General features: G+C 36.9%; 1 protein-coding gene and 1 long non-coding RNA gene across 4 annotated transcripts in view; both read right to left on the bottom strand.

The window, feature by feature from the left end:
* hgfb (hepatocyte growth factor b) overlaps positions 1-16595 on the bottom strand; it is a 69108-nt gene extending 52513 nt beyond the window's left edge. For both annotated transcript variants that reach the window (XR_012393964.1, XM_073929829.1), the window contains exons 1-3: positions 16406-16595; positions 6898-7054; positions 3769-3881 (exon numbers count right to left, since the gene is read on the bottom strand). Coding sequence is in view for 1 of the 2 variants with exons in the window: in XM_073929829.1 (XP_073785930.1) it covers positions 3769-3881; positions 6898-7054; positions 16406-16454 (319 nt within the window). In the remaining variant the exon portion in view is untranslated. The remainder of the gene's footprint in view (positions 1-3768; positions 3882-6897; positions 7055-16405) is intronic.
* Positions 16596-21402: 4807 nt separating this feature from the next.
* LOC137488254 (uncharacterized) lies at positions 21403-24907 on the bottom strand. 2 transcript variants are annotated; one of them, XR_012393963.1, is made up of 6 exons: positions 24870-24907; positions 24443-24549; positions 23342-23468; positions 23080-23170; positions 22728-22770; positions 21403-22628 (listed from the first exon to the last, which is right to left on the bottom strand). It is a non-coding gene; the product is annotated as an uncharacterized lncRNA (long non-coding RNA). The 2 variants fall into 2 exon arrangements; XR_011007218.2 differs by lacking the exon at positions 24870-24907 and having other exon boundaries at positions 23080-23165; positions 24443-24513.
* Positions 24908-25867: the final 960 nt, after the last annotated feature.

The raw sequence follows: 25867 nt of genomic DNA, 5'->3' as shown, positions 1-25867 counted from the left end.
TAGCTTATTTAACTTCATTAGCAATACTGACACCGGATTTTCCAATGTTTTTCAGAAGTCATGCTCACTAATACTGTGTTTATTTAAAGTAAAATACGGTAAACTGACATTCCGACACAGTGTCGAGATCCCAGATCACAAGTGATTTGAAACACTGCACTGAAGCATGCTCCGAAACAAACAGGTCACGTTACTAAAGTGTTTCAAAACACCAGGTCAGGTGACTAAAATGTTTCGAAACACTAGGTCACGTGACTAAAGTGATTAAAAGCATCGATCAGTTTAGAAACCTGGCGAATCTGCGTTTGACTGACAGGGCCAGAAAGCACTTCTGACTCATATAGCCTAGTGGACCGTGCGTGTGCATGTTGTTTCTGTGCTTCATATGGCTTTTGGGTTTGAATCCTAACTCCTGTACAAATACTCCAAAATCATGATTTTATGTATTTTAATAATGTCACTGTTTTTATGGTGTAGTCTCGATAGGATACAGCTGCGGATACGCCATCAATTTAGCAAATATAACTTTTGGACTGTGGGGGAAAACCGGAGCACCCGGAGAAAACCCACACCAAAGAACATGCAAACTCTACACAGAAATGCCAACCGTCCCAGCCGGGATTTGAACCAACAATCTTCTTGCTGTAAGGCGACAGTGCTAACTAAATATTTGTATTAAAACCTCAACATATTATACTGGATTTAGTGATAAATATAGATTTTTGTAAAATGATATAAGTCATTTTTAGATTAATTTAACTTGGAAATGCTGAATAAAATGATCTTCTTTTAAAATGCTTACCTTAGTTTAATTTTCTTTGAGTTTTCTTTTTATATATATAAATATCTTACTGACCCCATAGTTTTAAACCATGGCCTTTAAAAGTCCCTAAAGGTCATGATTGCATCTTATTGTCAGCAGTTAAAAATGCAGACAAGCAAAGTCAACAAAAACCCCATCCTGATCTTCTTTTTTTTTTTGTTTTTGGGTCAAGTCCTACATAAACACAAGCTGATTTGATCAGCGTCAGGTCTTAAGAATGTCAAGGGTTTTTCAGCCTGAAATCAGCAACACTACTACAAGTATAAGAGATAACAGAGGGGCTTTTTCTTTCAGTGACTTAAAATGAAAGCCATTTTGCTGTGTCATCCTCGTCCTGGTGGTGGACAGATTTTGCAGAATGTTTGCAGAGTGTGTCATCATCACATGGACATTAATCTCACATTTATTCACACTGAAACTTAATTAATCCTTAAGAGCCCAATTCTGGCTAAGGTCTGGGAACAGCACATCATATTATAAAACTCCTCAGTGACAGATCATGCCAGCATATAATTTATGAGTCTATATCTTGAAATATTGAAATATAAATGGGTTTAAATAAACAAAAGTATGCATAATATTCATTCATTTTGGTGCGATGAGGATATGAACAGTGTTGGGCATGTCCCTTTAAAAGAGTAATTAGTTGTAGTTACTTGTTACATAATTATAAAAGTAACTAATTACCAGGGAAAGTAACAATAGCATTGTTTTAATATGAGTATAAAATAAATATAAACCATTAAACACTAAACTACACTACTTTAATGTTGTTGTGGGACAATGTGAGAGACAACGGCAATTCATTCATTCATTTTCTTGTTGGCTTATTCCCTTTATTAATCCGTGGTCGCCACAGTGGAATGAACCACCAACTTATCCAGCAAGTTTTTACACAGCGGATGCCCTTCCAGCCGCAACCCATCTCTGGGAAACATCCACACAAACATTCACACACACACTCATACACTACGGACAATTTAGCCTACCCAATTCACCTGAAGCGCATATCTTTGGACTGTGGGGGAAACCGAAGCACCCGGAGGAGACCCACGCGACGGCAGGGAGAACATACAAACTCCACACAGAAACGCCAACTGAGCCGAGGTTCAAACCAGCGACCCGGCGACCTTCTTGCTATGAGGCGACAGCACTACCTACTCTGCCACTGCCTCGCCACAACGGCAATTCAGTTTTATTTACTTTGACTTCGTAGCTTTGTCTCCTCTTTTGCCAGCAGAGCTCACATTATCATCTGCGTAGCCACTAATTTTGTGGCGGCCTGAGATGACGTGAGGTGCTTTATTATATTACAACTACTTGACACCGATGCAGAGTAGGCTTGGGCAGTAATACGGTAATATGGTGTACCGCAGGATCTAAAAATAGCAACAGTGTCAGTTTCAATACTGTTATACCGTCATAAACAATGCACTTATATAGGAGACAAGTATTGAATATTATTTATTTAATGCCTAAAAATGCATGTGCATGATTGTCATCATGGGACAGTGTGGAGGAGAGAGGTGAGGTAAAATGGCAAGTCGCGCCACAAGTGACCTGCTCTCAAAAAAGAACACAACCTCTGCAGTTTGGCAATATTTCGGGCTTCGACCTATCGAGAAGGGAGATGTGATAAATATGAACTGGGATCTGCATTTCCGCTGCTGTACCACGAGTGCCACAGGACCCGACCAGATTTCTTGCGGTGCAGGAGTGAGCATGCGCGCTTCCACATGGACGCTGTTTATGTGTGTGTGTGTGTGTGTGTGTGTGTGTGTGTGTGTGTGTGTGTGTGTGTGTGTGTGTGTGTGTGTGTGTGTGTGTGTGTGAATGAGAGCATGGTGCTGTGTGTCTATGTGTGTGTGTGTTTATACAGACAGCGCGCAGATCTCTAATACGATCAAGACAATTTGCAAATTGTGCAACAAACAGGTGACCTCGAACCTAAGGTCGCATATACAGTGTTTTAAAATGTGCGGGTCCTTTAAGGAGCGGGGCTGCAGTTTTGTGTGTGTGTGTGAAGTGGAGAGGGAGAGAGAGAAAAGAGGAGCGTTTTTTTTTTTTTTGCAATGGGACTGTTTGCAGTGATGTTCCCTCCTTGGTGACTGATTTTGTTGTACCACATGGAGAGCCATAAATGATTGGACTAAGTCTGAGCCTTACATCATAATTTTTTTTTTTTATTATGCACGGTAATACTGAGGTAAAATAGGGAGGAGGTTTGACGGTATCAAAATTTGGATACCGCCCAAGCCTAATGCAGAGACTGGGCATAAGTTGCACGATACATAAACATTCTTGCCTTTCACCACATTGAGGGAAAAGTAGTGCTTATATTTCCAGTTTGCAAATGCTACCTTTGAACTTGTTGGATTTGCCATCAGTTCATGAGATCGAAGAATCCCTAGCATTCACCTTATTTAAGCTGAATATCTTGCAAAATAACAAGTGAACAATTATGTACTGTTAACATGGAAAATAAATTAGTGATTATAAATTAATTAAAACCAATATGTTTAAAAAATGTGTAAAAAAAAGTCTTGGGAATTATATGCAAATGAAAAATACATATTTCACAGGTGAGCTAATAATTTTGCCTTTAACTGTACATTAATATTTTATGTTGACTTTTTAAGTTCTTTTTAAAACTAGATATTGTTCACTTCTTAGAAAAACATTTAAGTCCATGTTACAGTCTAATCTTTGATTTCTCATCAAGTCATCAAGCCCTTAGCAAAAAATACACTGTTAATATGATTAATATCAGTTTGATACTTCTGAACTTTGTTTATTAAATGGTAAAGAGACTAAATAGTAAACGGTGTACTGTATAAGCCACTAACCACTTTTAACAATCACTGTTTTTTGATTATCAGAATATTGAGCATCCATTTTAGACCTTCTCTCTGTCTTAAAGGTAGCAATAAAACACTCTTGCTTACCTTTCTTCTCATATAGATCGAAGTTGAAGTCATTCTCCATGCGGACACCAAAGGTGAGGCTGTCATAGGAGAGTAGATGACATTTGGTACTTTTCTGATCAAAGCTGAATGCTCTGCAAAGACAGCACAGATGTTAATATTAAAATGATGTTGGATTTAAAAAAATAAGTGGATGGTGTCAAAAATCATGATTGTCGACCTTGATTTGAGGCACTTAAAGGCATGGTTCACCCAAAAATAAAAATGTCCTCACTATTTACTCACCTTCAAGTAGTTCCAAACCTGTTGGACAAACTTTCTTCTGTCAAACACAAAAAAAGATTTTTTAAAACCAGTGACTTCTAGAGTATTTGTTTTTTCGACTATGAAAGTCTATGGTTACCGTTTTTCAGCTTTCTTCCAAATATCTTCATAAGCATTTAATGGAAAGTCTGGCAGGCTTGGAACCACTTGAGGTAGAGTAAATAATGAGTAAACCATGACTTTAGAGTGAAATATCCATTTAATGTCAATATTAGATAAACATTTAGCAAGAAACAAGCCATATAAAACAACTTTTGAAGAATTTGGCCCAATCCCAATTCTATGTGTGTACCCCTACCCCTTCCCCTTAGCCCTTGAAACAGAGTGTGAAGGGGAAGGGCTTCAAAATTTACCTTTAAGAAATGGTACAGCGCTACGTCACCTGCAGACGTCGTCATATGTCATCGCGATCTCTTGCTTCATATGAGATCGACGATCGCAACTGCTGTAGTTATTCAAGTTATTTTTTGGTATTTATCTTTAGAAAATCACTGAAGGCAATGATATCATGTTATCATAAAGATATAATGTGGCAAAAAAGATCAAAACTGTACTGTGCATTTACACTGTGTGTAAACACACCAAAACAACATTAACATTATAGCAGACACTGTAAAAAGGTCATTCCCAGCCACTAGACTTTTCTGACAGGGTATTCCAGTGTCATCGATTGACAGATGTGAAATTATGTTGTGGGACTGCTATACAGGAGTTATGATTATGGATTATAGATTGTGAAATTTAGTGGTTTTTATTTTAGCATTTTTTTAAACATGCAGTGAAACACAAACGTGGTTATGAATGTATTAAAACGAGCTTGTTTGGTGTAGAAATTATTAATAATGACAAAAAAATATATTAATTTGTGCATCTCTTTACTTTCGTATGCAGCCATGCTGCTTTTGTAGCTGGTGTATTCTGGGAAATTTACCTACCCCTTAGTTTCAAGTATGGTCCTGAAAAATCTCCTTTTCAAGGAGTATCTAGCTCTTCCCCTTAGCCCTACAACTTCAAGCTAAAGAGAATTGGGACACCCCTACCTCTTCTTGTGAATGTGAAAAACGAGGGGTAGGGGAAAGGGGAAGGGCTAAGGGGTAGAATTGGGATTGGGCCTTTGTTTGAGAAATAGCCTGACCAGAAATATTGATTTTAAAACCTTCACGTTTCAGTTTATAAATGTTTGATGATTGTTTATATTGAAGCTGTGTAGCTATAAATATGTAGCTAGCACATGTTTGCTTCAATTTCAGCAAACATTATGTTGATAACATGTTTAAAAACAATACAGGCTCATTCTGAAAACGTAGTCTCGTGGACGTTTCTGGAGGCCGCGAATTATGTAGCCGGAGGTAAGAATGGCTGCATTTCATTTATTTAACCAACCAGTTTGTCCAGTTAGCTTGACGTGTATGTCGGCAGACTTGAGATGCAGAGAGAAAGTTGACCATGACGACCGGGTTGGAGTCTAGGGAAGAGCGGTTCCAGAAAACAGGTAAGACAAAAACAGAATCCAAAAAATAAAACCAACAGGTGAACAACAGGGTAAGAATGTGGTAAAATCCGAAAACGTGGAAAAATCAGACGAGGGCATTTCTTTTTCTGGACGGCTTTTGTAAATCGATGGTTGGTATTAGGGAAGTAAGTGGGTGGGCGGGTCAATCTGGCGGGTTTATTCAAGAACAACATGGGCGCGAACGGCACTCGTGAAAGACATTTGAGATGCGAAAAAGAGTCTGCCTCTCGTGGAATCCCGAAAAGAAAAACTGCAAAAATACGTACCTCCCCAACACAATCTCACGGCAATTCGTAACTTTTTCATTTAGTGGCTAATTCGTATGAATTCATACGATCTAATTCGTACAATTTAGTATGATTTGCTTATCCCCCAATGACGGTTGGGGTTAGGGGTGGGGTCAGGTGCCACGCCTCCTTTTTAAAATCGTACCATTTCGTACGAATGAACTCGAATTTGTACGAATTAGCCACTAAACTGGCAAAACGTAAAATATTTACGTTTTATCGTGAGATCAGGCTGACCTCCTGGGACATATTTTGTGGCCTCCAGAAACGTCTACAGGTCTACGTTTTCAGAATCAGCCTGGGTTGTTAAAAATCATGCTTTTAACAAATTTTATCAAATTGCTAGCATTTTTTCCACATTTTAACATTGTTAGCATGTCCAAGGCTTGTTTCTAGATAGATAAACCTCTAATCACTATTGTTAATGTTGAGTTATTTATAACATATAAACCCCATATAACATATAACTTTCAAGACAATGAAAACAACTCTTTTTTTTTGCATAACAGTGAAATAATTGAACTTGCACACACAGGCCTGATAAAAATGCTTATTTCAGAAGAATATTTCAGATGGCATTTAGAGGCGTTTGTATCTGAATTCTTCACATGCAGCTATTGTTGTCTGAATTCTGCATTTTGAAGTCAGCTGATGCCTCCAAGAAAATGAAAGCGCTGCAAGAAGCTAAAGGTTAGATGTCATGCAACTTTGCGCAGTTTCTATGTACTAAGAGCTGCATTTGATTTCCATGCAGAAGTACCCAAAGGTCATCGACCTGAAACATCAAAATAGGAAACACTTGGACTGCTGATGTTCGATTTTCACTGGTGAAACAGATTCCATCTGCTTCCTCTCACACTGCGTTGTACACAATTTGCCAATCTAATGCCATTTCAAATCAGCATACTTGGAAAGAGCAAATTGGGAGTGTGTGTGCTGTTTTTATTTAACACTCTGGCTGTGTCTGTTTATAATTCTGTGTAAGGTGGAGCATCTCTGTGCATTAAACTTTGAAGCCCTTTGTACCTGCAGGTGAACTGGAGCTTCCTGTTGCGGCTACAGCGTCGTGCACACTTTCCTATGCTCATCTTGCGGCCTTTGGTCATGTAGGATGCATCAGGTGGAGTAACCAAGCGCACGGCATCAGTCTTCTGGTAGTCTTGCAGAGCATGTCTCTTCGTTTCTGACACACAGAACACACATGCATGAGAAAAAACACCAAAAATATGTTGCATGACAGATGGCACGTGATTTCCTTTGTCTTAATCGGTTCGGCTCATGAGAAGGCTTATAGGACAGAGCTTGGGTGGCCAAGAAAGAGAATATGAAATATGGAGCACATAAAAAAGGGAACTAAAATGATGAAACTGCATTTCAACAACCTGCTTGGATCAAAATAAGGATGTGGAAATTACGCTTTTTCATAACCGACTAGACAGATGGAAGTCTGAACTAGTCAATAAGTCCCTAATTAAACCAATACATAAATCTTATTATTTACCTAACATTGTGTCGCAGATATTTTGAACATTTTATTGTTAAATGATTTCCAGAAGGTTATCAGAGAGCATTTTACAAAAAAATAAAAAATAAAGATCCACTTTATATTAGGTGGAATTAACTACTACTGTATATACTTGCATCAAAATATAAATACAGTTCAGTTTACTTAATGTGTCCTGGCCAAACTCCCTCCATCGGCCCTTACCCATCATGGCTTCCCAATTATCCCCTTCCATCAAATTGGCTCTATCACTGTCTCTCTACCCCCTCTATAGCTGGTGTGTGGTGAGCACATTGGCGCCGTTGTCCTGTGGCTGCCAAACGGATCCAAGTGGATGCTGCACATTGGTGGTGGAGTGAAGAGACCCCCCCCCAGCATTATTGTGAAGCGCTTTAATAAATACACACATTAAATTACATAATGTATTGCAGAAAACTTGTAGTGCTCTTGAGGTGGGATATTTGTTGGGCTAGGGACTTTTTTGGGGGTACAGCTAGGTTTAAAGGGCACCTATGGTGAAAAATCTATTTTTCAAGCTGTTTGGACATACATATGTGTAGGTATAGTGTATATACTGCAAAATTGCGGTGATAGAAACACACCCAGTCCTTTATTTATCAATTTAAAAACATAAAAATGGTGGACTAATTGGATCGGTTTTAAGACTGACCGTAACTTGACGTAGCAATGCGGTTTACCCGACAGCTACGTATTAACATGTCTCCGTAATAGCGTGTGTGACTCATCGTTGCAACTCCACAACAAATGCATCAAATACTCATTGGAAAAGTTCTTACTGTAGTATTTCGTTATGTGATATCTGCATGCTTCCTTCATGTCTGTCTTGTCTGAGGCAACCAAGGGCGGAGATTGAGGCACGCTGACAGGCACGTGGGAATGGTGGGCGGGGAGCAACAAGCTGTTTAGAGCTATAAAATAGAAACTTCTGAAAGGTATAATAAATGATCTAGTGGGTGTTTTGAGCTAAAACTTTACAGACACATTCTGGGGACACAAAATACTTATAATAAATCTGGAAAAAGGGGTAACCTAGATGCCCTTTAAGGGTGGATTAAGGTGTAAGGAATGGTTAACAGTGTAATTATAAATGTAATTACATTAATTCTTACAGATGTAATTGCATGCAGGTATTTAATCGATCATAAGTACAATGTAACAACATGTATTTACACAAAACGCACATTGTAACAAATGATTAATTTCAGAGTGTAAGTACATATTAGTTATTGCCACCTAATATAAAATGGGACTAACCTTTTTTTTAAATATTATTTATAATTGTTGGTTGTTCACAAATACTTGCCAAGTAACTCTTATCAAACAAACTATTATCAGACTGTTCAAAGAGGCTCTGTACAAAGAGACAAAAAACAAACTTAATCGAGGCTAGTGGGCTGAAGGTAAATATAGTTGCCATGAGTTATTTCCTAATTGAATTAATAATATTTTAAAATTACTTGAAAGCATTGCGTTATATTAAATAATACAGTAATTACCTAAAATTTTATAATAAACTTATTCATTAATTCACTTTCTTTTCAACTTAGTCCCTTTATTAATAAAAAGCGGAATGAACCTCCAACTTATTCAGCATATGTTTTATGCAGCGGACGCCCTTCCAGCTGCAACCCATCACTGGGAAACATTCAAACACATACACTAGGGTCAATTTTAGCATACTCAAATACCTATAGCGCATTTCTTTAGACTTGTGGGGGAAACCAAAGCACTCGAAAGAAACCTACGCAAACACGGCCAACTGACCCAGCCAAGGCTCGAACCAGCGACCTTCTTGCTGTGAGGTGATCGTGCTACCCACTGCACCACCACGTCATATATTATAAACTTATGACACTAAAAACAAAAACAATCTAATTTATGACAGAATTACACTAATCTTTGTCTTGATTAATGCTTGTCTATGACGTCGATTTAGTTTTGTCAATTTACTTATGTTACATGTTTTTGGTCTGTGGGAGGAAACCGGAGAGCCCAGGGAAAACCCACACAAACAAGGGGAGAGCATGCAAACTCTACATAGAAATGCCGACTTGGCTAGGTAAGATCTGAGCCAGTGACATTCTTGCTGTGAGGCAATGATGCTAACCGTGCTGCCCTGACAAGGAAAGGGGAGGAGTCGGGGTGGAAGTTAAGATACTCTTGTTATTTATAGTGATTTAGGAATTGTCCAATTGCTGAATCGTGCCTTAGCTAATGATGACCAGCTGCTATCAATCATAAGCACGGTTTCCTCTCGAAATTAGTTTATAAATAAACTTCACTTACTTGAAAACATTTCATTTCAGTTTGCTTTTTTTTTTTTTTAGGTCAGCAATAAAACAAATAAACAAAATAATTTTATGTTAAAATACAAATGATGATCTCTCTGGTAAAGACATTTCATTCTAACTCTCTTCTCAGATGGTATGGTGGGGCAAATCAAAGGTTACAATGGGCTCTGGCCTGCAGATCCTACTTAGAGCATCCCTTGTTTAGAGGTTGTAGATTATATGGAAGTTCTTGAAAAGTTACTTATAGACTGTTGGAGGAAAATCAAAACAAAGTGTTTTTAAGCAAACGCTCTAATACTGATCTAATAAATGCTTGTTAGCATTTAGTTGCAGTTACTTACTAATTAAAGTCAATATAATACCTAAAAAAGGACCATGAAAATAAAATGTTATGAAATTGTAGTTCTATCAAATTTTGTCAAGTGTGGAATTTTTTTTTTCCCAAAAATACTCTTTTGTGTTTCACAACAAAATATGTCACAGAGATTGTGAAATACTTTAGGGCAAGTAAATGACGTCAGTTTTAACTTAAAGTGAACTTCACAGAATCCCACTGAGTTTTTTTGGTTTATCGTCCCCATGATGCTAACTAAAGTAAACTTTAGTCAGTACTGTACTATCAGGCTGATTCAAGGACTATAGAATACACAAGTCATGTCACTATTGTAGTTTTAAATAGGGGAAAGTGTAACATCAATCACTCATCGATTGCTATAGACTGACAATTCTCTGGGAAAAGGGCCTTGGACCAGAGGCAAGTTTCTGTAGATTTTGTGTGATTCCAACTTTTAGAAATTAAACTAAAGAGATAGTTGTTGTTTAATTTTATTGGTGATTCCTAATATACAATTTATGTACAAGCAATCTGGAGAATTTGATGTTTTCCCATTCAAACATAATGCCTGAGCATACTGCCCGAGAAGCGTTTCAAAGATGGCCACTGAGTTAAAAAACTTGCCTTAAATGAACTTTGGCAAAAAAACTGTTAGCTTGTTAAAGCTATTGGCCACATTTACACTAAATGCTCCTGTCATGTGACACTAAATGCAGATATAAATGGGGTCTAAACTGTTTTGGACTTGTCCACTTTCAACCACTCCCAGAATTAGTTAAAAAAATCTATTCGATTGGATTGCAGTGTAAATGCTGAAACAGAAAACTGCTTAAATTGAATGCACTGGAATGTGTGCAAGCTAAAGAAATAATGAATGTTAGAGAGTACCCAGAAAAAAAACTAATGCGGGCTAAGCATGTCAATTGACTCACTAAAAAGAAAAGAAAAAAGAAAAGAAAAAAAAAACAACTACAAATGCTTGTGTTACTTCAACTTAATTTAATAAGTGAATCAGGTTTCAACTATATAGCTATACAAAGCTTAACATACTATCATCAATCAGTCTGACTGATTTAAGTTGAGATGACTAGAAAAGTTCATTTGATTCAACTAAAAAAGTTAAGGTTGGAAGAATTTTTTTACAGTGCTCTTGTAGGTCAGGAGAGACCTTGAACGTTGTCGTAAAGTGCATGAATTGACCATCTGTATACACATATGAGTCAAATTAGGGTTATTTGAAAGGCTGTTTATTTGTCTGCAGATGTAAGCTGACAAAAAAGCAAAGGTTTGGCCTTTAGTTGACCCAAAAATAAAAATTTGCCTACCATTTACTCACTCCCAGGTTGTTCCATACCTGATTGAGTTTCTTTCTTCTGGTGAACACAAAAGAAGATATTTCTTTCTTACTATGGAATTCAATGAATGACATCAGCTGTCACTGATTGCCAGCATTCTTCAAAATATCTTCTTTTGTCTTTAGCAAAAAGAAAAGAAACTTGCATAGCTTTGGAACCACAATGGAAAAAGTGAATGATGACTTTTATGGTGAAAAATCCTTTAGAACATATCCTCAACATATACTTTCGATCTTAGCTTCTCAAATACCTACTAATTAACTATTAAGTAAATTGACAAGTTGAATCCTAGTCGGGCACCTTACATCATGGCTGTGCAATATGCAACCCAGGCTCATTTTTGATACGTACCCCTACATATATTTCTGGACAAGGCAAAATACATCATAGGAGGTACGCTATTTTGCAGTTTTTCTTTTCGCGGATCTACGAGAGGCTGCTGTGTATGTTTTTTTAGATCTCAAATTTCTCTCATGAGTGCCATTAGTACCTGCTAACGTACCTGCTCACGTAAATACATCAGAGGCCACTGTTGACTGAATGACCGACCGACAGATTGCTCCACAAAACCTAACCAACAGTGTTTTCAAAAGCCCCGAATAACCCGCCTACCGACTTCCACCGGTTTTCAAAAGCAATGTAGAAAAAGAAAAGCCCTGGCAGCCGCCTTATTTTTACCATGTTTTCAAATCTTAGCACATTCTCTACTTGTTATTTTATTTTTTGCCTTTCGTTTTACCTGCTTTCTGGAACTGTTCTTCGTGGTCAACTCCTCTCTGTGACTCAAGTCTCCCAACATACAGGGCGAGCTACTGGGCAAACCGGTAACAGCGGAAGAGCCGTCCACACAGAGGTAGGCGGTCAGCTAGTGGCGCCAAAAGAAACAGAAGCTGTCGTGGCATCATATCGCACCGTAGCATTCGTTTTAAAGATGAATTGCAGATCTGTATACATAATTTGGGCTCTCCAAAAATGTTTACAGGGGTACGTTTTCACAATGAGCCTGTGTTGGCAATATGACAATACATATCATATGGACAATATAAAAAGTAAATTGTTTCATATTATGTTCTGTTGTTTATATCGTGATGTAGCAAAATTTATTGTTTACTGTAATAATTTTTCATAATTTATATGGGCGCAATATCACATTCCATTACAGAGATGCAGACATAAACATGAATAACAGCATAGTGATAAAGTTCCATAGTGAGACAATCCATTTTATTTAGCTATATTAATCCTGTAATCAAATTTTTGAAAAGTTTTTTATATTTAATTAAAATGTGTTTGATATTTCTACATTCTTGAATAAACATTTGCTCTGAAGTTCTAAATAAAAGGTAAGAAATATGATCATATGTGAACGAGTAGATTTTCAAGTACTTTAAAATGTAAAAAAATATTTAAAATATATAGTAATTTGCATGTGGTCGACTTATATAAACTACTAATTGATTACATTTACAGAAAATGTACTAAATTGTGATATATATCATTATCAGGACAGAAGATAACTTATGATACTTTATGATTTCAGATTTTTGTCATATCGCCTTGCAGCCCTACCTTGATCATACTCTTACTTGGTTATAACAGCAAATATTAAAGTGTCATTTGTAATTAAAAGCAGTGGAGCAACAAATGAGCATTTTAATAGAGCTAAAATGTAACAGGATGCAAATCCATCAATCACAGCCTGATTTTGGTGAAGTGCCGGAAAGGATTGTGAAGGCCAAAGTAAACTGGCTCTGATCCAAACCTTCTGAAACCACCGGCTTCTATCACGAAAAAAAAAAAAAAGTTGTCTGTCAAGCACATGGTTAGTAAGCAGCACATTCACTAACCGCACTGTAAGACCAGACATGCTTTTTGGATTTGAAATAAGCTCTAAATGCTGATAGCAGACAAGCAAGGAACACTACACCCTAAGATCTAAGCTCTAAAACTGACCCAACGCCAAGTCATGCTCTTTGAAAAGATTCCAGCTCTTGAATATCATTAAAAAGTACAGAACAACAAGCAATGAGATGGCTAGCTTCTCAGCGCACAGCAGTCAGAGTCACCTCTCAATAAAACAACAATGATAGTATCCTAATAGTAGTAAACATTACAGCTCCTATAATGTAGATCTATATCCTACTGCATACAAGGTATTTGAACATCCAGGCAAACATACAGCTATACAATCAATAAAAACTAATGCCTCTGATCTTAAGCAACCAACGGACCATGTTGAATTTTCAATGTACTGTAACAGAAATACTACAGATTAAAAAACAAATGACTAAACTCAGAGTAATTAAATGGCTGTTTGCACACTAAAGCAGTTAGATTTTTCAGAAGAAGAGAATCATAGTGCCACACTCTAACACTTCATCTCTCCCTCCAGCATCATGCGCACTGTCGGTGACTCATTTATCCAGATGTTTTGCGAAGAAGCGGCCCACTCGCCATGAATGTCAACATCTGTGAAGTTTTCCGTAGTGAAACTTGATACAATGTTTGGAAACTGTAATGCTTCTGATACATGCAAATGCAAATCATGAACTGGAATGCAAGCATTTCTATGGTCACGATAGATTACAATATATAAATAAATATATATATATATAGTTGAAGTCAGAATTATTAGCCGACTTTTGATTTTTTATTTTTTTTTTATATTTCCCAAATGATGTTTAATAGAGCAAGGAAATTTTCACAGTATGTCTGATAATATTTTTTTCTTCTGGAGAAAGTCTTATTTGTTTTATTTCGGCTAGATTAAAAGCAGTTTTTAATTTTTTAAAAACTATTTTTGGGACAAAATTTAAGCTTATATTTTTTTCAATAATCTAAAGAACAAACCATCATTTTACAATAACTTGCCTAATTACTCTAACCTGCCTAGTTCACCTTATTTACCTAGTTAAGCCTTTAAATGTCACTTCAGGCTGTATAGAATGGTCTTGAAAAATATCAAGTAAAATATTATTCACTGTCTTCATGTCAAAGATAAAATAAATCCGTTATTAGAAATAAGATTTAAACTATTATGCTTAGAAATGTGCTGAAACAATCTTCCCTCCGTTAAACAGAAATTGGTGAAAAAACAGGGGCGCTAATAATTCAGGGGGGCTAATAATTCTGACTTCAACTATATATAAATATATATATATATATATATATATATATATATATATATATATATATATATATATATATATATATATATATATATATATAATATTCTAATAAAAAGGTCAAATTTATGCAGCATACTCTTATTTAGAACTGGTCAACAAATTTTAATGGGTAATTGGCATTCCAATGGTGCTGATATACAGTCCAGCTAAACTCAGATGTATAGTTTTTGGCATCACCTAATTGTTACAGATTGAAACTATTTTTACTTGTTGATAGGGCTGCACAATATATATCGTTTCAGCATTGACATCGCAATGTGATCATTCACAATAGTAACATCGCAGGATATGCAATGTTGAGTTTATATATTATTATAAATTTTGTCGTGTTTTAGAAGCCTGTGACTATAATGATTTTAAAAGCATTCAGGGATAAGAAATTGTATCATTTATAACTTTAATAATGATCAATTTTAGTGTTGGACAGTTTTTATTTTTATTAAACAATTGCCTGAATAATGCTAGACTCTGAAAACGATCACGTTGTTATATTTTTTTAAATTGTAGTGATATATGCTTGTAGATGGTTTATTATATTTTATTCAGATGCAATTCTATTCTCAATAGAATAATCCCAATCCATCGAAAATAGAAAATTATTTTCGAATACATATATTCAAGTCATAGGGTGAAATGTTTTTATATTGCAATATATTTTGCAGAATAACAAAATATTGCAATGTTAGATTTTTTCAAGACCGTGCAGACCTACTTGTGGAGTAAAAAAATAAATAAAAATTGGCCATGCTAAAATTAATACAAGATTATCACATCAATCAATCTCAATGAGTTGCAAAGAAGTTATACCAATATTGTGATTTTATTATTATTTTTTTCTCCAAATGAAAAGTGATACAGAATGGGAAAAAATGAGGGTGGGGCTTGATCTCAGCACACCCCCTTCTTAAATGATGAGCCCACACAGTCAAAATGACATAATCAGAGAAGCAATGCCATTCCAAAGAAGCCAATTATACAATTTTCACTAAATATTATGAAGACAAAAGCATTTTTTCAATACTCTCCTTGAAAAATGGTCTCATTCCAAAAGGTACACCTTTGTACCTAATTTACTCCTAAAGGGGGCATACTGGTACCTTATTAGTACCTAAGTGGTACAAAATAGTAAGCACATCCCAGAGACAGATTTTGTGCCTAATGTGTTTTGTTACACCATAAGGCCTAAAATGTGTCCTAACACATTAAAAATAATGTTCAACACTGATGTTATGATGACGTGCATATACCCATTGATAATGCAGAATACATTTATATATTTGCATGAACATTAATATATAAAATATGGTAAATGTAATCATCGAATCCACAATTGAAATATACACATGTAAATAATTTGTATGTATCATTATTAAAAAAATAATAAAAGTGAATTTATTACATTGTTTCAGTATTCTAGACCAATTTGTTAACAATAAACAAAAGTTTGTGGTGTAAATTCATGCAATAATTAAACACGTTTATATCAGAGGTCCAATAGGCTTCTTTGTTTCAACTTTTAACTTGCTTAAAATATGTATTTATGTAAATCCAACTACACCTGAATCTACAAGTATGAAGACTGGAAGATGTTTCTTTCATGAAATAAAGAAATAAATGTTAAAATCTTAGTAGGTATTAGGAATGACCCATGCAAAACCCATGTAAATAGTTTCCTAAATAAGCTTGGGAGGAGATATTGGTGAACACTTGTAACAATTACCACAATAAGCATAGTCTCATCCCTAAAGTTACTGTTATTATACTTTAAAATATGATAGTTGCTATAGTAAATAATGGCACATGTTAACAAGCTTTCACTGAAAGACGAAAATCAAACTTACCTGAGTAAACCAAAACGGCCACACAGAGCAAAATTTTGTAAATCCACATGTCGCTTTAAAGAGTTTAATGTGACCCAAAAACAAAAATACAAAAGATATGTCAGGAATCTTGGCGTTTCTTCCTTAAAACAAGTATCTGTAGTCTCCCTGCAGTGGCTCTTGTGGACAGTGAGCAGGCGCGCGACGGACTGACTGAAGATGAGCGCGCGCTGAGAGAATCTACTGCGCGCTCCCTCCCCTTTCCCTCAGCACATTTAAAGTCGCCCCGCCGCGGTCCATTCCACCACATGGGACATTATCGCATATTATCGCATTTCCTGATAGACACCGAGGCTGTTGAACCGATCCGGGAAGTAAAATAAAGTGAAATTGTTTATATTTGTTGCCTGTCTAATTTATTGGAGCGGCTGGGACGTGTTGAGGAGATGTCAACACAGCTGTGAGATGCTGACTAACATCCCCGAGGGTGTTTGGGAGGAAAGTTGTGAATTGATAAACTCTGGGCCACTCACGTTGTTTTAGTTTGTGTAAGACGTAATAGCTTGTTTTACATTTCGTTATCGACAACCCTCGTGATAGAATACACATTATTCATCACTTTTTTTAGCGTTCGCAAACACACGCTGTCGTACAAAAACGTAGGCTACATAACTACATTACATATACTTCATTAACCAAATTATTAATTGACAAATTATATTATTAGTAATTATAAAATTATATAAAATTATTACCATTACTAATTATTACCATTATTACGTGCCTAAAGTGCAATGCTTCATGGGTTTATCAATTGCATTGCAGCCGTGACACCAAATAATGACAATGGCCAACCACGGTCCATAGCTACCTCAGTTCAGGGTTATGGGTTATTAATGTGGCTGAGACTAGGCCCAGATATGGTCTATGTTTGGCCCTTATATGGAAGCCAGACTTGGTCCAGTCATATACCGTAATTCCCTGCGACATGTGAACAAGCTAAAGCTTATTGTGTGGGCCAGATCTGGACCAAAGAAATTTTGCTATGTGGATAGATAGATAGATAGATAGATAGATAGATAGATAGATAGATAGATAGATAGATAGATAGATAGATAGATAGATAGATAGATAGATAGATAGATAGATAGATAGATAGATAGAAACTAGCTTAAAATGAGCAAATATTCTTTTTTGAGCCCAAATCTCTTTATAATCAGAAGCTTATGACACTGATGTCACGATATACGTAATCTTTGATGCTTTTAGGATGGAATGAGAGCAGGTTGGAAGCACGAGTTGTTTATTAAACAGCACTACACTCAAGATGCTCTCTCTCCTCTCCTCTTGGAACCGAGAGAGCTCTTCTATTGTGTTCGATGATGGAAACACACTCCATCTGTTTATTTATAGTACACTCATACTCTAACAGGTATTCCAGGCTGTTTTGCTTTGGGATGCATCTGAGATTTTTTTTTTTTTTTGGGCTTGTTTGGATATCTATTTTTCACTCAATTTGGCTGGTTGTGTTTGTATTAGTTTAGTTAATAGCAGTAGTGTTTATAAGAGTGTCCTCAGTGACTGTGATCGTGTTGCTTCTCCTTCCTATGATGATGGAGGTACAAACTACAAATACCAAACGACATGCCTGATGGCCCCATGGGAGTGATCAGTCAGTGTGTGCGTGTATTTAACACTGTTTCCAGCACTGCCATTCACATCCTGCCTTCTCATCTCTCCACACCTCTAGGTGAATCTCACAACATGTCCAGATCACATTTCACCCCATATATTTAAAAGTAAATAAACACGCAGCAAAGTAATATTGAGTTCATCAAGTTCTTTAGTTTTGCATTTTAACCATATTTTCTAGTCAATTTTGCAGCACAATTTTACCAAAAATTCTGAACACATGCAGTATTAAATTTATCTCATGATATAACCGGCGGACTTGCAAAATCTTTTATCATAAGGTGGAGCTCCTTCAGGGAACGCAACACTTGTAAACACTCACTCCAATGGGTTAGCGCAGCTCCTACCCCTGCCCACACTCATCAGCGTTAGCAAGCAGATCAATCACAGAGCTTGTGCGTCACCATCAGCCAGGGCAAGGGGCATGTGAACATGCAAATGGTCCGGCGCAGCCTTCGCATGCCGGTAGTATAAATTTTACCTTTTCACGCTTACCAGCTGACCGCTTACTTCTGTGAGAATGTGGTAAAATCTGAAATCATTGATAAATTTAGGGGGGCTTTTCTTTTTCTGGATTGCTTTTGAAAACACTGTCATTTGGGTTTTTGGAAGTGGGTGGGCACTGGTCAATTGGTGCTTTTGAAAACACTATCGGTTGGGTTTCGGGAAGGAGGAGGGTGGGTCAGTCGATCAATCAGTCGCTCAGTCAGTCATTCAGTTGGTGGATTTATGCTAGATGAGCAGGCATTTGCGAGAAAATTTGAGATCTCAAAAAGTGTACACAGTGGTCTCTGGTGGATATGCGAAAACAAAAACAACAACAAAAAAAAAAAAACATACCTCGTACCTCCTGGGAAGTGGCACTCTGCAGAAATGTATATAGGGGTACGTTTCCAGAAAGAGGATTGTTCAGGCAGTATTCTAGTTTTTTGTGTGATAGGTTTTTGGTTTTGGTGGGGAAATTTACCCCCGGTTTCACAAACAATGACGATTTCGGAGTGTCTATTTAGGCTAAATGCAAATAGCGCACCTTGTTGGAATAAGCTAATTGAGTGATTCCCAACCCATCACCATTTCATTGACAGAGACAATATAACTAAACTGAGTGGCGTAGCTTGTAAATTGCATGGCAACTTGTTTTGACGCAATCATGAACCCGGTTCGAATCCAGCGTGTGATGAACTCATTTTTCTTTACCCCCCACTACATATCAGATTTTGCCTACTCATCATCACAAGGAAGACAAGTGTGAATCATTATTAAGTGTGTGTATTATGCAAGATTCAGATTCATAATACTGGATTGGAGAGGTGTTATATCCAAATCATATGCATTATAAGTTTGTAGAAGTTAGACATTAAAAATACCCTTAAATATCTTTTTTTGTGTGTTCCCCAGGGATGGGTTTCGGCTGGAAGGGCACCCACTTTGTAAAAACATGCTGGATAAGATTCCACTGTAGCGACCCCGGATAAATAAAGGGATTAAGCTGAAAATAAAATAAATGAATGAATATATTTTTTGTACTTCTTTAGTGAACCTTAACAAGTATATTAAAATCCATTCATTTTCACTAGTTGTATATATATTTTTTCAAAGTGTGCTTTAAATGCTTTAAAAATGTGTTAAATCTCTGTAGACTAGAAATAGATGTACTGTATATCATTTACTTTAAAAATGTGGGAAATGCATTAAAGATTCAAATTTTTTTATATTATACAATTCTTATTTTTTAATTTAACAATAGGGGTTCAACCAGGTAGGGGGCCTGCAAGACATTGTGCCCAGGGGCGTCTGAATGGACCCTTCGCTAAGCCCCGCCCTTCTTACTTACTGTTGCTACGCCTGTCAAGCTTTCGTGCCTGTCACAGCTTTTTCAATGTGTGTGCGCCAGTATCAGACATTCTCAGGGATATAGTCATTTTTGGCGAACAGGTGAGATATCCGAGAAAGCCAGATAAAAAAGGACTGCAGTATGCATTACAGGGGTATATTCACCACATAATGGGAAACCCATTAGAGAATAATCAATCAAAATTGGAGCTAGCTTAGCCTAGCCGCCTCATATGCTAACCATTCAACAGGTTAGCTCATGCTTAGCAGGAGAGGTGAAATTAAAAATATAATCCAATGATAACAAATGAAATTGTGATTTCTCTATTTTTAGCCAAAAGCCTGATTAATTGTTGTGCAATGAAATATAGCATTATTAACCAATGAGAAAACACGCATGGACAGAGCTTTTACATAGTTCATTCATAGAAAGAACAGCCAGAAAGGGAAAACTGATGGATTTCTGTCGAATATTAGCATCATTGACCCATAACAAAGTACAGTAATTTACCTATTACTGTCAGTATGTTTGTGTGCTCTTTATAAATTAATGAAAAACAGCTGCTGGTAAAGTATATTGATTGCGAATGCTCAGTTTGTGATCATTTCTCAGTTTTGTTCTGTTGATTTGTAATTTCAAATATTCGTAGCTTGAAATAGTTGGAAATATATAGTTCAGTAAAGTTAGCAACAGATTCGTATTTTCCAGATCAATAACTCATGTCATTATGAACTATTAGCATGACCAAGTTACTAACGTTATGGCGAAGGCTTAAATGGAGCATTACTCACTATATCGAGCGGAAAAAAAGGAATTAGACAGCTATGAAACATAACCAGCTTTGTGTTTTTTTTAGGAAACAGTTTAGATCTGTTAAGGGTAAGAGGTGTGTGAGTTATTGCCGTCTGTCTATCACTGAATGTGTCAGGAATATCAAAACAAAACCAACTTAGCTCACCTTTAGCGCCCCTCACACAGCCTGATCCACGCTGGTATTTCTCTTCTAGAGTTTCAGGTTTTGAAAAGGGAAAAAATTCCATCATCCCATCCAAACTTTAAGGATACCGGGTATCAGATTTGCACAATCCATATGCACTCGCTCGAAAGCTTGACAGAGGCCTTGCGCATAGCTACAGTTGCTAAGCCACGATTGGTGGGTGGCGGTTTTTGGGTGTGGCTTGGCAAAGGGTCAATTCTCAATCTGGGCCTGAGGCTATTCAAGATTAAATTACATGTTTGGGGTGTCTCAACTCAAAATAACTTGCAGTGAGATGTCTTGAAACACATTAGAGTCATTTTTTTTTTTCTCAGGCTATTTTTTATAATTTGGCTCAAATAGCCTAAATTAACTAAGGCCTATACTGGCTTAATCTAAGACCTGTTTGTGAAACTGGGCCATAGAGTTTAGCATGGTCAGCATAACAGTGAAAAAAATATAAAATTTATCGATCAATTCTTTGTCTATGTGTTTTTTTTTTTTTTTTATGATATCACCTATAGTGGTAGCATTTCTAATGGAAAAAGCAAGGGACCAAGAACTGAGCCATGCAGTACCTCACAGCGTACTCAAATTGATGTCTTTTCATTGAGACCTAAACCAAACCTAAACCAAACCAATGCAGTTCCAGTAATACCAACATACTTATCAAGCTTATCTAAGAGTTATCAATAGTATCAAGTTCAGCACTACAGTTCTATTCTCTTTCTAAAGTGCTGTCCATCTCCTACTTTGACAAGACTCGAGTGACTCTCTAAAACACAAAAACAATGCAGCAACATGGATCAAAATGTCAGGAACCCTTGGTCTGCGTAAATAGGCTTCAAACCACTATAACTAAGAGCAGATGGATGCAGATTGCACAAGCTGACATCTGAAAAATCGAAGCGTTGAAGTCAGAGTTACGGGATCTGTGGTCAGCCAGGCCGCTTAGTTGCGTCTAAGATCGCAATAATGGTACTCAACACATATGTGAGGATCTAGTGATAAATTAGGAAGTACACAGCAAAATATGGGGACCCAAAACAACTCTATGGGTGTTAATTTCAACACTTTGAAAGTGTCTCATGGGGTCCACTCAAAACAGAGTTAAATCAACACTTTCAAAAGGGTTGGCACATTGACACCGAAGTAAGGGTTAATTTTAACTCTGGGCAGAGTTAAAAAATGTAACTATATTTAACACCGCCTGGTGTAATATATTATTTTATTCAACTCTCTTGAGTGTAAATATGGTAAAAAACTCAAATAGACTGTAAATTACAAAAGAAAAAACATTTTATTTGAAAACATTCACCACTTCAACAATTCATTCAGTTTTTAAAATGCAACAATGTCAAATATGCTTTAAATGTTTTATTAGTACAGACAGTATCAACAAAATATGTATGACCAGTGCTCAAAAAGGCTGTTTTAGTCCTTTGGTCCAAACTTACATTTTAAACAACTTGGCGTGCAAATCTTTCACTTCTGGTGTTTCCTTGTTCCTCCATATCAAACACAGCAATTTAAATGAAGGTATAAATGCTGGAAACTTGTGTGAAAACAAACTGGAGCTAGGAAATCTCATCAAGCATGTCCTGTGAATGAAGTGCTTCCCAGCCACAGGATGACCTTTTTATCCATGACGATGTAGTAGCTGCTGATCGCTCGTCTGGTGGTTCCTGATGCACGGATATAGGGTGATGCTCATCTAAGAACTCTTCAAGACTCCAGCATGACTAAGAAAAATGTTTGAAAACAAATTGCAATCAAATTCTATAATATATTTAAAAGAACATTTAAAGTAAATAAAACATATTCAAGAAATCTAAACTCACCTTTTGAAAATCTTCATGATGATCCACAACTTGACTCTCCCAGCTGGTTGAGGTGACAGGATATGGAAAAGTAGAAAAAAAAACACATACATCACTGTTGGATCTCCAAAAACAATTAGGTTAATCACTATGACTAGAACTGGAAAAACAGGCAGCTGTCTGTCCAGAATCTTGAATTTAACACAACACTTGGAGCAAAATTTAGAGGAGCTTAAAATCTTTTATATCATTTAGTGATGCTGACTTCCCCAAAATATTGGCCACAGTGTAAAAAATATCCATAAACTTACAGTTTTCTGTAAGCGTGTGCGTGTGTGTGTGTGTGTGTGTGCGTGCGTGCGTGTTTCTTTACCAGATTCAACTTGTTGGGCCCTTTCAGGACCAGTATTGACGCCACCTTTCCTGGAGTCTAGCAGATGTTTCAGGTCCAAATATAATCTTAACTATTAGGATAAGCAGAAGAGGAAAAGTGCAAAGCAAAGAGCAAAACATTATTTAAGTAACAGTTCACCCACAATACAAAACTTATCACCTTCATGTCATTTGTTATTCTCTAATGCTCTAATACCCTCTCAGCTTATTGTGAAACAAATACAGAACTTTATCAAACATACCTTCGTTATTATCACCACATATGACCAAGAAGGTGTGCTTGGTCATTTCACCAACTCTGGAAATACACCATCCGTCTCTAATCAGCCACCGTCACAGGGTCTTGTGTTATTGTATAGAGAACTGTGGCTGTTAAAAAACAACAAAACATTAGTATCCACACATATGCATAACCTTCAGATAAAAAAAGAGAGATGAACATCACAAAGCATGCCTCACACTTTTTCAGATATCTTTTGATTCAGATGTTGATTATTGATAATAAATCTACAAATCAAACCTGTATCATCATTAGGCTGCTCAAATATGAATCAGTTGATTAATTTTACAGACAGGTGGCTGTTTACAACGCACTAAATTGTCTTTAATAAAACGGAAATGTTGTGTACAGTACATGCTAAGTTTAGCCTATAGTTTTAAGCACAATATCATGCGGGAGAAAAAGCTTGACTAAGATGTTCCTGACTACAGAAATAGCCTAACTTACTAACGTCAGACATCCCGAGTTGGGAAAAGTAATTTTCGGGGGATACAGAGTTGATTTGCGGGAGGTAGCGGGAGAGATGAGTACCTGAAGAGCGGTGGGGTGACTTGCGCGCGACGTACCTAAAGAGCGGTGGGGGTGACTTGCGCGCGACGTACCTGAAGAGCTGGGAGGGATGCGGTGGAGAGGGGTGTGCAAAGTGTTTAATGACCGGGCGGGAGACGCGCGATTTCCGGGAGATTATCATTCATTTGCGGGCATCTACTTAGGCATCTGGGAGTCTCTGTGCATTTGCGGGATAACGTTAACGTTAGTCCCGCAACTTCCGGGAGACTTCTGTAACGTCAAATGTCTGAGAAAGTGCAAACGCGGTCATTTAAAGACATTAATGTTAACATTCCGACTTTAATGGTTGTCAACACTTAACGTAATATAATTCAAGCGTACGTTATCACGCGAGTCTATGGACTAACGTTAACGGTATATGGACGGCCACGAATGAACCAGTTTAAAAGGGCTGCGGTGTTTAAAATAACCAAATTAACATACACGGATAACAAACAATCATATGTTTTAGTCAGGAAGCCTTTTACAAGTAAGCATATGTTCATTTACTCACCAGATATGTTTTAGAAACTCTCCAGAGCTTATGGAAACCGTCCTGTGTTGCCGTTAGCATCTGGGCAGAGTAGGCTAGGCTGCTCCGGGGATTCCCTCGCTAGTTTGCTTCGAATTAAAGGAGAAGTGTCGATTTTATTTTACAGATGGGTAACAACGCACAAAATGGCATTAAGCGTGACAGAAATGTGTTGAAAATGTACATTTGATGTTTTTATGCACTATGTATGCGTGAGCACATATAAAAACATTCTTGAAAAGAAGTCGATACTAATGCAGTTAAGCTAGATACACAAACGACCATGAATGAACCGCAGAAGATTAAAATTGTCACTACATTCTAAAGTTATTAACTTAACAATATGTTTACAACTGTATTTCCTTAAAGAAAGTCAGTAAAATACCAACATTTAGGTAGTTTGACTCACCAGTTGCTGTTCTAAACTTCAGATGGAAAATGGCGTCTGGAAAATTTTTCAGTGACTGGAGCTGCATGAATTCCCGGATGTTGGAAATAACACCACCAAGTGTAAAAAAGATAACTCCTTGATTTCGCACTGAATAAAATCAATTTTAACTCTTATTATATTCATTTATCAAAATCTAACTCTTTAACGTCAACACTTTACTCTGAAATGCTTCAACACCGAGAATTTAACTCTGATGAATTTGCTGTGTATGCATAAGACAATGTTTATAGGCTATGAAGAAAGTCATTGATCAGATTGGGAATTTAACACGGAATTTGATTCTCAGCCACATCAGTTAATGTGCAGCGAATTCCATGATGTGTTCGGGGTGGTCAGAACCACACATCTAAAGGTCACTTTCAGTCTTCAAGGGAGGAGTTTTAAAAATGGTCCTTAATTAAAGGGAACGTTCATAAATTGTCCATGTGGAATCTGTTAGCTCATCATGACAGCACAAAGGTACAGCTGTGATTCCCATGCTGCTTTGTGAAAGTGAATCACATGAATCAAATCCATAATCTGTTGAAGTTTCAACAGGCTTAATATCTGGATCAGAACACAAACAGCGATTTTACCACATGTGGTTTGGTCTATGTGTTTAGCCCTTGTTCCCACAAATAAACAAAACAACAACAGACTAATCCGCTCTGGTGTGTGTCTGGCGTCTAACGAAGACCATGTGCAGTGAACACAAACATATAATGAGTCATTCGCTGTGGTGCTGATGTGGTGGAGACGCAAGAAGCTACAGACAACAGACTAATGTACCTTTCAGTCAACACTGGGCTGTGCTATTGCTGCTGTGCACACAAACAGATCAACACATCAGTTTACAAGTACTCTAAAACATTCTACTGAAAAGTAGGCCTCACACTGCAGATCATATCGGTTCAAATTGTAATGCTTACTTATTGCTATAGGGGTTGTGGATAAATGTGGATATATATATATATATA

This window comes from Danio rerio, chromosome 18 (genome assembly GCF_049306965.1).
Source record: "Danio rerio strain Tuebingen ecotype United States chromosome 18, GRCz12tu, whole genome shotgun sequence".
Taxonomy (NCBI): Eukaryota; Metazoa; Chordata; class Actinopteri; order Cypriniformes; family Danionidae; genus Danio; species Danio rerio.
The sequence above is the reverse complement of the archived record's forward strand: the minus strand, read 5'-3'. Positions and strand labels throughout refer to the sequence as shown.